Source organism: Schistocerca piceifrons, chromosome 7, assembly GCF_021461385.2.
Source record: "Schistocerca piceifrons isolate TAMUIC-IGC-003096 chromosome 7, iqSchPice1.1, whole genome shotgun sequence".
Taxonomy (NCBI): domain Eukaryota; kingdom Metazoa; phylum Arthropoda; class Insecta; order Orthoptera; family Acrididae; genus Schistocerca; species Schistocerca piceifrons.
The window spans coordinates 480,733,963-480,746,849 of record NC_060144.1 but is presented as its reverse complement, the minus strand read 5'-3'; the positions used below and the strand labels follow the sequence as shown (position 1 = coordinate 480,746,849).

Genomic DNA, 12,887 nt, shown 5'->3' with positions numbered 1-12,887 from the left:
CTGTTTAGAGTAGTTTTCCCGCATTCCTATTTTCCTATTCATCATTAAACCTACTCCTGCATTACCCCTATTTGATTTTTTATTTATAACACTGTATTCACCTGACCAGAAGTCTTGTTCCTCCTGCCACCAAACTTCTCTAATTCCCACTATATCTTACTTAAAACTATCCATTTCCCTTTTTTAATTTTTCTAACCTACCTGCCCGATTAAGGGATCTGACATTCCACGCTCCGATCCGTAGAACGCCAGTTTTTTTTCTCCTGATAACGATGTCCTCTTGAGTAGTCCCCACCCAGAGATCCAAATGGGGGACTATTTTACCTCTGTAATATTTTATTGAAAAGGACGCCATCATCATTTAACCATACAGTAATGCTGCAAGTCCCCGGGAAAAATTATGCCTGTAGTTTCCCCTTGTTTTCAGACGTTCGCAGTACCAGCACAGCAAGGCTGTTTTGGTTAGTGTTACAAGGCCAGATCAGTCAGTTATCCAGACTGTTGCTCCTGCAACTACTGAAAAGGCTGTTGCCCCTTTTAAGGAACCACACGTTTGTCTGGCCTCTTAACAGATACCCCTCCAATGTGGTTGCACCTACAGTACAACTGTCTGTTACGCTGAGGCACGCAAGCCTCCCCACCAATGGCAAGGTCCATGGTTCATGGGGAGAGATTGTTACATAGGAGACTATTTTTCAAAGTAGCTGCTTATTTGTGTGTATCAGTGGCTCAGATATCTTTGAAAATATTGGCCCAATTGAGGCTGCTCTGTATCTTTGGGGAACTTGTTTGATGCTTTTTAATAAAACTGTGATAACTTTTGATAACTTGAATGATTCCATAAATACTCCAAATTCTACACATTTATCAAAAATAAAAGCTAATAGTGTGGAGACTGAGTGTATTGTTTGTTTTAATGGTGTAATTTGACAACCAGTAGCAGTCCATAGTTTTAGAATTTAAAAATTTGTAAACAACTTTTATAATACCAGCTGATGTGCACATATACAGAAGTGGTAGTATTGTGTATGAAAGGTATAAAATAGGAGTGCAGTGGCAGAGCTGTCATTCGTACTCAGATAATTCATGTGAAGGTGTTTCTGATGTGATTTTGCAGTATGTGTACACCCTGAGAAATCCAGGAAAAACTATATAATCTTTTCATCTGTGAGGAAACCAGGAAAAACACGGGAATTGTTAAGAATTCTGGGAATTTTTCGTTGTTTTAGTTTTCAGTTAAATTTTTGTTGTTTTGACTGGTAAGAATTGATACTCTAACAAAGAATTTCACTTCAGCCCACTACTGGAGAATAATATTGCAGCAATAAAAAAATAAACGAGGGGAAAAACCCAAAATAAAACTTGGGTTGCAAAGGAAATGTGCCATTTACAACAACAAAACACAGTGCACACACAAGCGTCTGCCAACAGTAAAATGTGTCAATGGCTTACGCTGAAGGCTATGCAATACTTCATAACAGCAAACTGCTTGCAATGAGCATGATGTCACAACGGTTCAGATTAGGTTCATTTGAGTAGTTGATAGCAGACTGATGCACATGCACAGTTGAGTCACATATGAGCAATACCTTCTCCCACTTCTGGCTACTTGAAGTGCTGCTGTTAACCGCATCAGCAGTAGCAACAAGCAGCCAGATGCTATCCGGGGAAATTTTTTTGGTGCACCCAAGCTGCCAGATTTGTGTATACGTAGAGCAGTCCCGAGTTTAGTTGGGAGGGGGAGGAGGGGGTAATGTCCACGTGACCCGTGTTTACATTTAGTGATATTGCTGTTTCCTCTATGTTTACAGTGTTCACTCAAAAAAATTATTTCCAGGTTTTTGGCAGTCGGGTTTTAATTGCCTTGCAGGACAATGGAGTTATTTTTGTCAATTTGGTTTTTATTAATCGTTACCATAGAGGCAGTAAATTTATTTGAAATTCTATTGGTTAGTATCAACTGTTTGCTGAATTTCAGGTTTATGTTTTTATCTTCTGGCAAGCAGGGCATTATGCCATAATAAAGAACCAAACATGAGATATGGTACTCGTACTCCAAGAAAATTTGCACCCTAAAAACCACACTGAAAAGCTTGATATCAGGTTGGGGCTTACTTCTTTGTGAATCTGGGCATATGACTGTCTACTTTAAGCCAAATTATGCATTTTAGTATGATTTACAAAATTCAGATGCTCTTGGAGTATCCTCTGAAGTCCTGTTTCGTTTATGACATAATGCAAGATCTCTTAATGCTATATACATACAGACATATGGGCTTCCTACATCATCATAGCTCCACACGCACAGTAAAGCTGGGTCTGGTGCTCTCTGACAATTGCTGAAACGAATTCTTAAATAGGTTGCAGGAAAATATTGCAAATGGTGGTTTGAAAAGCGTTACTTACAAATAAATTTCATTTTGCACAAGATAAATTATGTTATGTCTGCGCCCGTGATTTGAATTTCTTAAATCACAGATTATTCGATTCTCATTTAAAGCTTAACACTTTGAGGGCCAGCACTTAGAAGACTTTGGAGCCCAGAAGACCAGACTTTTATGTCATTATTTAAAATTGTGCTGGCACATTTGTCTGATGTATCTCAAAGTGAAAAACATGCAAAAAAAAATCCAATATTATATGTAAAAGCTTAACTTTTCGTATAGCTATACTATGTATATTAATTTAAAACCATTAACTTTTGCTATTTGTATGTTCATGTTACTTAACAGTAATGTTGCTATGGCTGACTACATCCCATGTCCTATGCTATGAATAGCTGATATCATCAGCTTGCAAGATCATGTTACATAAGCTACGATTGGCTTACAAAAGCACATCACAATCTAAATTTTGATGCTTTGGAAACTAACTTGCTGTGTTTGGTGGAAATTGAATATATACTTCTGTAACATGAAAATATGCAGGGCAATGTAATACAAAAGATATGCAGTGTACGTGCTGCTGCACATCAGACATTTTAAAAACGACCCCCCCCCCCTCCTCCTCCCGGTGTTTGTTTACTAAAGTGCTGAGAAGTTCTACACTGCTGTATAAAACCTTAACCATTCAAAGAATTGGTAAGTTTTACAATTCTGAGGGAAAATATGCTGTCACTTAACATGGAAAAAATGTATTTTCACCTGGGAAAAAGTGTATTATTAACTGGGCAATCTGGGAATTTTTTCTCCTTGTCCACATGTACATCCTGTTATGGCCACACGACAAGAATTAATAGACTTTGAAAGTGGAATGGTAGTTGGAGCTAAAAACGTGGGACATTCCATTTCGTAAATCATTAAGGAATTCTATGCTCCGAGATCCACAGTGTCAAGAGGCTGTGCTGAGAATACCAATTTTCAGACAATACTTCTCACCACAGACAGTGCAGTGGCCGACAGTCTTCACATAATGACAGAGAGCAGCAGCGTTTGCATAGGTTTGTTATTGTTAACAGACAAGCAACACAGTGTGAAATAACCACAGAAATCAATTTGGGACGTACCACAAATGTATGTGTTTGAACAGTGCCACGAAATTTGGCGTTATTGTGCTATTGCAGCAGATGGCTGACGCAAGTGCCTTTGCTAACAGCAAGGAATCACCAGCAGCACCTCTCCTGGGCTTGTGACCATATCTAATGGACCCTGGATGGCTGGGAAACTGTGGCCTGGTCAGTTGAGTCCCGATTTCAGTTGGTCAGAGCTGATGGTAGGGTTCAAGTGTGGTACAGGCCCCTCAAAGTCATGGACTCAAGTTGTGAACAAGAATCTGTGGCATGCTGGTAGTGGCCCCATAATTGCATGGGCTGTGTTTAAACTGTATGGACTGGGTCCTCTGGTCCAACAGAACCAAGCATTGCCTGGAGATCATTTGCAGCCATTCATGAACTTCATGTTCCCAAACAAAGATGGAATTTTTATGGATGACAACATGCCATGTCACTGGGCCACAACTGTTCATGACTAGTTTGAAGAACATTCTGGACAGTTCATACGAATGATTCAGCCACTCAGAATCGCCTGACATGAGTCCCATCAAACATTTGTGGGATGTAATTGAGAGGTCAGTTTGTGCACAGAAACCTGCACCATCAACACTGCCACAATTATGGACGGTCTTAGAGCCAGCACGACTTGTTATTTCTGCAGATGACTTCCAGCGGTTCATTGAGTCTATGCCACCTTGAGTTGCTGCACTATGGCCAGCAAAAGGAGGTCCAACAGGGTGTTCTATGATTTTCATCACCTCAGTGTAATTTCCCCAGATTTCTCTTGCTCCATTATTTCCCCTGTTTTAGTCAGCATTGTTCAGTACAACACAAACCACTGCTTTAGTATGGCACTGATTCCAGAAAAATCTGTTTTTCATATAAAATGTAATGATTTACAGCCAGATGCCTTGGACAGGCAGGGGTTGGTATATTACCTATTTCTTCACTGTTACTTTTAATGATCTGTTAGGAGAAAAGGAGGGGGGGGGGGGGGGGGGAGATAGATAGATAAAAACTAAATAAGTTCTGTAGAAGTCTCTTTATATGCAGTCCCTCAATACTTCAAAATGAAAACAACGTACCTTCACCCACTCCCTCAATCATAAAGCTAAAGTTAGTTGCACAGTGTTCATGATTAGCATTTATTAGCGCACCATAGAATGTTACATTTAGACACAGTTGGCTACAATCGGTAAATTATAACAATACAGAGTGTCCATACTTAAAGTTTCAGTTTCAAGATGCTGTAGAAAGAGAACCACTGTTTAGAATGACATCAGATTTGAACAGCATATTGTTGACGCCAGGGGGAACATCATGAAACAAAAAAAAAAGTAAATGGAGTTGGCTGCAAATCACAGATAAATTGCAGAATGATGACTGTGATTTGGGTTGCACATTACACCATGCATACTGTTCAGTGCACACAACTGACAAGTTCTACAGCCAACACTTCGATGAAGTTGTTCCGCATTGCATGGGAAAAAATTGTTTTAATTGTCCTGAAGCCAAAAACACACAAAATCAAGACATTGATTTTTAATTGTCCTGGGTCCAAAAACGATCTAAGAAGCAAAATTACATTGCTTTTTAACTGTCCTGGATCCAAAAACCACCTAAAAAGCAAAATTAATTTGGTTTTTAATTGCCCTGGGACCATAAAACACTTTAAAAACAAAACTGTTGTGAGGCTGGTGCAAGACATGTTTTATATGCTGTCTACCATTTTCTGCCATGTGTTGAAATCAAGAAACAGCATGTTTCAAACAGGTCAGAGTATCTCAGGGGTCATATATAGAATATGTTGCACAATGTGTGCTGTCGATTTAGCTGTCTTCATAATTGGAGCACTGAACGCATCATCTTTCAGAAAACCCCACAGCTGGAAGTCACACAGATTAAGATCAGATGATCTGGACAGCCTTGCTGTAGGTAAATGATGGCTGATAATTGTATCATTTCCGAATTGCCTCTGCAGTGTGCAGATGGGTGCCATCTTGCATAAAAGGGTACTATCTATACATGCATGCTGTTGAAGAATTGGAGTGACATTGGTACACAGAGGACTCACACAGCATTTACCACTGAGGGTACAAGTAACAGGATTTGCAGGACTCATTTCCTCGATAAAATACAGCTCTTCAATAAATGAGGCTGTCAATGAGCATCACAGTCACCTTTGCAGGATGAAGTGGTACTGGCTGATGTGTAGGCAGATTTTCTATTGTCCATTTCTGTAATTCTGCAGATTGACATGTCCTCGCAGATGGAAATGTACTTTATCTGTCCACAGAATGTTCCATGGCCATTCTTTTTCCATTTCCATGCGAGCAAGAAATCCCTAAATGAATGTTCTTCTTGCTAGCAGCTCAGCAGGAAGCAACTCATGTACATGGCAATTTTGTATGGATAGCAATGCAGGATGTTTCATAAGATTTTATGCACTGTACTCGCAGGCAAGTCCAGTGTTCAGGCAATTCCCCATGCACTGCATCTTTGCACACCACTGCTCGACCCCTGCACTGTGGCTACATCTTTGACAGATGTCAGAGAAACTGCTTTCCTCCTCCTGCCATATTGCACTTCAAAAGAACCTGTCTTTTCATGTGTCGTCGTCATTTTCTACTGGCCCTTATCAGACATTGAACCAATGCCTTTTTTCATACTCTTGAGTGTCTGTAACTTCTGCAAGGCTACTGGAGCACAGTCACCATTTTTGTAAAAGAGCTTTACATGCAGTGTGCCACCCTTCTTAGGGACAATTATGTTGGCCGTCTCGTGTATTGGTGTGCATAATCTGATGGGTACAGCGCCATCTCTTTGTAAAATTTTCATTTTTTATTTGATAATACACTGTTCAACTGTTCAAATTTGATGTGATTCTGAACAGTGGTTCCCCTTTTTACAGCATTTTGAAACTGGAACTTTAACTAGGGCACCCTGGATGTTGACAGAAATTGCAAGTTTGGGCCATATCACAAACACTCTGAGCCGTCACCTTGATTATTATTGGTACTTGGAATAATTGCAAATTCTGGATAACAAGAAATGAGACACAATTTCTTTTTTCTTGTTTCTCCCTTTATTTTTTACGTATGTTTTGCTTTGAGTGCAGATAATTTTTTGAACTACTGACAGAAAAACCGATGTGTGGAACAGTTTAACAATTTATCTACTCAATTTCTTTCCAGGTTACCCTAAAGAAGCTAGTCACTGTCACAGAAATGCTGAGTAAGCACAAACAGAAGTACCTGGAAATGATAAGGTAGTTGTTTCAACAGGAGGCACATCCAGTTTCCCATAGTGAGTCTATGTGCCATTCTGCTTTTGGCATTTGAGTAGGACATGCTGAGGAAAGACTATGGACTGTTGAAGATGTAATAGTTGTGGCTGAAGAGTAAGAAACTTTTTGCATCGCTTTTCTCAATTGCCAGGACGAATATACTCAGGTTATGTGATCGTGTTAGATATTGTTATCTAATATATATTTGAAATGAACAATATAGCACAAAGAGTACTCATCAGGAAGGCAACAGTACTATACTGTTACTTAATTCCTAGATATTTAGTTTGTATACACACACGGATGAATGAAGCGATTCGATTGAACACCTTCGACTAAAGTAGATATATGTTCGCATAAGTATGTGATGAATCTTTTTTATTACAGTGAGATTAATTTTTATATTTATATGTTTCGTAGTGACTGTCTGAACCGAATGAAAACTATTTTGAATGTAACAGTAATGTAAATATTTTGATGCATTTTACCTTGTGCATTTTGTACAGAGAAATTATATAGCTTAGCTCATTTGAAGAAAAATAATCTCCAGTGAACTAGTGATTACATCTTTGTTAACTGTCTTTTTTATGTATGAAATTTTACAATACATCAATGTGATCTGTATAAAGCAATTCCTTGTGTAGTTTTTTTAATTGAATCAAATACCAGTTGTACATAATAAAGACCAACTGGTATACAATTATTTTCATACTATTTTGATAAAAAAAGAGGGTATCATTCTAAGGAAGGCCTGATTGAGTAGTTTTTCCTTTGAATAATATATTAGGCACTGATGAACTTAAAAAACAAGTAAAAATATCTTTGCCAGTGAGATGTTTTTGTGTGTGGAAAGAAGGAAGGGGAAAGGGAAAGTGGTAATGCATGTATACCGTGCAGCAAACATAAAACAGTAGTAGGAGGTGGGGGAAGGGGGGGGGGGGATGAAGAAAGAATGGGAGAAGACAGGGAGAATATATTGTTACAGGGCATTAATTATTACAATAGTGACTCAATTACTTATATCAGCAATGGTTTATAAGAAATTTCTTACTTCTAGGAAGCCATTTCCCTCAGTCACTGAAACCATTTAAATTGTTGTTTCTGAATTTAGTGCTGCCATTATATTAAATGACAAATGTGAATTGCAGGTTGAAAACTCTGAAAATCGTGAATATGTGATAAATCATCTTCCATTATGTCATGGAGCATGTAAAGCAGTTATGAAATAACAGAACACCTCTTGACAGAATCTGATTGAAAAGATCAGTTGTTAGTATTATTGCTCAAAGTGATACTGTAAAAGCTGTGACATCTCTCTTTTGAATCCATTATATTACCATCAGCATAAATATTTTGTGTCCACTGAAGGTGTAGTCCTGGAACCTACATAAATATTTTTTTTTTTGTTTGTATTTTAGGTACCTTGTCTTTTGCTTCCAGTGGACAACAGCATAATACAGATGGTAACAGTTACTTCATTCTTTGTAATAAAAAAAGTCATTGTGAATTCACTGCTCCATTTTAGTGTTATGAACTGAAATTACAACACTATAACTGTGTGCATTGTATTTACGGTGATACATAGACATTAAAGACATGTGGATTGGTAGCCACACATGCTAAGTATGCTCTGAAAGTTCGAATTCTTGCCTTTGCAATGCTGCATATTTTAGATTTACTATAGGAACATAAGCATGTGAACTTTTTAAGAAGGGAAATGCTTCAGAAACTTCTTATACAAGAAGAGACTGGAAGAAGCATTTTCATTAGTAGACATTTTACGTAAACAGTTTTCATAAGTAATGTATTTTGTCTTCCATGGACATGGGATTAGATAATGTTTCTCAAACTTTAAATTCAGATTATGATCGTGTTATTTTCTTTTGTGACATTCTAATATCAGTGAATTGTTTCCATTTATTTAAAAGAATCAGCCCAGTAATTAACAAAAATCATTTTGATTCTGTGAATGGATGTTTTTCTCAGATCCATAAAGATGAATAAGATGCTACCTAAAGTTCAAGGGATTAAAATAGAGACCATGCTTGTTGTAAATCTTTATACTATGAAAAGTTGCATGCATAGCTTCTGTTACCCATTATGTCTCCTATCATCAGATCCTTAAAAGCTACATAGCCCATGAACATCCAGTAAGGCTGCTCCACCATAGCAAGGTCACCCTCACAATTTCTGCTTTTCCCTGCACAGCTTTTTCTCATTTAAAAACGTTATAGAAACACAACAGGTGTTGCAGCACACTAGAGAGCTCATCAAAGGAGCTACAGAGCAGGGCTCCAGAGTGCATGAATATGTGGAAGATCAAGTGAGTCACTGTAAATGTACCTAAGCAGAGGAAGCTGAAAATTAGGGTAAGTAATTTTCATTAGTAGTGAATGTCCCAGAACTTTTGGGTAGCACCACTTAATTCCTGTAACAGGCCTAAGCTGTCATTTTGAAAGTAATTAGTATTTTGCTTTTGATGCAGAAGAGCTGTGTATAAAGGCATTCATACAAATCATAGAATCACAGGTTTTGTGCTGACTGTGGCTGGAAATGGGAGTGGTTTCACTCCAGTGGGGAATAATAGATGTCATATATATTACACAGTTGATTTATTTAGTAACTAAATGATTTTCTGTGTGATATAGGAGAGTAAACAAGTTGCTTTTGGGAACAGTGACAAGTACATGGAACACACATGACCAGAATATTTTGTGGTCTCAAAGTACAAACTTATTTTTGTGATGTGAAAAATGAGATTGCCTTTTTATTGCAGTGCATTAGAACTTCATCTGTTGTTTTATTTGTAACAGCATAAGTATTATAAATTTGAGTCAATAAGCATTATGAACCCAGAATTAGCCTTGTTGTGGAGGCAGGACACCTTCATTAGAACTAGGTATCGCATTTGTAATAGTTAACTTCATAAAAGTATACTTGCTGTACACAATAATTTTGTAAACACGAAATCAAATGAATTGTACTTTAAAAATCAGCAGTTATAGAGACTGTAATAATAACATTTGTGCAATATATTCATAATAAATAGTTCATTTCAGATGCCAAAACCATTCGTTTTCTTCCTTTCATGCACATAAGCATAGACATGTTTGAAATTTCTCATAGATAGAGGTAAGAAGGAGTTATATGTAATTGCTTTTGAAGAAAATTTAATATCGAAGACGGCATTCAGGACTGTTTATTTCTGATGACCAGTTTCAACAGTTGAGACTGTCATCTTCTGATATTTAAAAAGCTTTGTTGTTATGCATCCAGTTATATTATGACTGTATCACCCATATCATGTTGACATTATAGTGGATATTATGTAGCAAATTCCATACCGGTTTCTTAAAAATAAAATTTGGTTTGTCACAGATAGACTCAATACAGTTAATAAGCACCTTGCATAATTAGGTATAACCAGATAAAAAGCGCCTTGTGGACATCTCTAGTTACATAGGTGCTTTTTAACTGCATTCATTGTTTTTGTCAAAATAGTTCACGGGTGAATTGCCGGATGCCGGTGTCCAACGGGCACTGGAACCCGGCAGTTTACTCATGAACTATTTTGACATGAAGTCCGCCAGGAGAAGCAGAAGAATAGTATCATGCACCTCTACGGGGAGGAGACACATCGCATCATGAAAAGACTAGACAAGCTGTGCCACCGGAATAGTGCCTGTTGGACACACATCCAGCAGGTCACCCATGAACTATTTCGACATGAAGTATCCTGGAAGCAGGTGACGCATTGGTTTTATTTGTGAAAAACTGGTTTTTATTTTTATTTTTTAACATACCTCTGTCGAATGTGCTACATAATATCCACTACAACGTCAACATGGCATGTGTGATGCAATCATAATAGAACAGGACATAGAACAAGTTTTTTAAAGATCAGAAGGTGATGGTATTAATTGTTGAAACAGATCATCAGGAATAAATAGTACCAAATACGATCTTGGCTATTAAATTTTCTCCAACTTCTGCCCCCCCCCCCCCCCCCCCCAAATGCGTGCATGCGCACGCGCGCGCACACACACACACACACACACACACACACACACACACACACACACACGTGCGCATGAGGTATGAGATGAGTTGTGACTTGTACAAAGTCCGTTGCACATTAGTTGAGCCAGTGAGTGTCCATAGGCACCTAAACAAGGCAGAAAATTGCTGGCTTTCAGATAAATCCTTCTTCAGACATATCGAACATATATACCCACACATACATACATCAGGCATCATGCCTATATGGTTATATTGTCCCAGCTGACTACATTGGGCCAACATAGTAGCTCAACTTGGGTGAACCCTATTTCAGATATCCTTGTGTGTGTTCAATATTTTGCTCCATACTAACAAGAGATAACAAAGATCTGATTTCAGAAATACAGCTGGAATCACCTTTGATGCTCAGTAATCAATTCAATATTGACAACAAGATGTGACGTGATTACACATCCATGTCAGTAATTTACACATGATAAGATACCTCCACAACTAAAAACTATGTTGATACAGTAAAACTTGATTGAAGCAGAACATTTGTAATTTGGAAATCTGCCCAAGCTTTACAAGTATTTCAGTCCTGATGCATTCAATGCAATTTTATATGCTAACTTTTAGAAGAAAGCAGAACGTGCTTAACATGGAAACGGAGTGCAAATTTTAAGACTTAATTAATAATTCATTGTATAATTCAGGAAGGAGGTTGCAGCACTACAGGATATATTAGCTGTTCATGACTTTATAAGGACGCTGCTTTTAACACCAAGACTATAAAGCCCTGTCTGACTATGGTGTTAAGTGGCGCAAAACCAAGAAAAGAGGTTCACCGTGGCACTGCGGATGTAGACATCAAACCGCACTGCTCTGTGCAACAACACACAAGTTAGGCGCAGTCTCGGTAAATTGTAGGAGATCATTCATGAGTGCTCTGTTTGTCAGCATTTCTCATTTTCCATTATCATCGACATGTGTAGGCACTTACTGGAACAATGCTAGGCACCAATTTGCAGCATATACAGGTTCCCCTAATCTGTTGGAACTATTGTACAGTGCAGAAAAAAATTGTGTAGAAAAACCTATTTGGAACAGGAAATTCAAACTGGTTTCCTTCTGTGACATGTGGTGAAAAAAATGAAATATAAAGCAAATAAACATGGGAAATGCATGTACACGCAACAATAAATTTAAAATTGGTAAAAATACAGAAATACCATATTATTTATCAATTAGTGTAACAATCTAGTGCCCTATTTTATTATGTGCAGTAAAGGAATATCTGCTGTACAGGAGTGGAGGTTCGCAAATATGTGTATAATTACAAATTTATCTTTTATGCATAATACCTGACAAATTTTATGTAGCCTAGTGAGTTTAGTGTAATCCAGAATTGTGTCCAATTTGGAAAATTATTTTAGTCCCATGCAATTCTTTTAAGCAAGCTTTACTGTATTTGCAGTTTGAGATTGCCTTTAACATGCTCAATATGCCCACCGCTAATCTTGTCATTGGATACTCTATGGTTCTTTATCATTGATACAGTCATTACATTGCATTTTACCACATTTAAAAAGAGGAGCCATTCATTATGCCACATGCAAAATTCTATCCAAGACTTTCTGCATTTCCTTATAATCATCCAGTGACAATACTTTCCTGTAATATGTAGACTATAGAATCATCAGCAGACAGTCTGATAGAGCTGCTGTTCCTACCTGATAAATTGTTTATGTATAGTAAGAACATTAGATGTTCTATTATGCTTCCTTGGGGCACACTTGATGTTACTTTTGTTTGTGTTGAAAATTTACCATCCAGCATAGCATATTGTTTTTGCAACACTGTCTGAGCGGTACTATTAAACCAAGCAGGGTCTTTGCTGTCTTCTATTACTTTACTTGGCATGTATTTATCTGAACTTTCATTTGTAATAGCTTTCAGATTTAATCACAATTTCTCTGTGTTTGCAGGATCTAAATTAAATATTCAATTAAATTTTCACAGTTCAATTTTTAGGTAGGTAAATGCCACCGTTTCAGCCCCACACATACTCTCGTAGCTTTCTTGTTCATTTTTCCTATAGTGACAGTTGTT

General features: G+C 37.6%; 1 protein-coding gene across 1 annotated transcript in view; it reads left to right on the top strand.

The window, feature by feature from the left end:
• The window catches only part of LOC124709125 (ras GTPase-activating protein 1), a 157,863-nt gene extending 150,469 nt beyond the window's left edge, over positions 1 to 7,394 (top strand). The window contains exon 18 of the mRNA XM_047240784.1: positions 6,685 to 7,394. Within this exon, the coding sequence (XP_047096740.1) occupies positions 6,685 to 6,762 (78 nt within the window). The 3' untranslated portion in view covers positions 6,763 to 7,394. The remainder of the gene's footprint in view (positions 1 to 6,684) is intronic.
• The last annotated feature ends 5,493 nt before the right edge of the window (positions 7,395 to 12,887 follow it).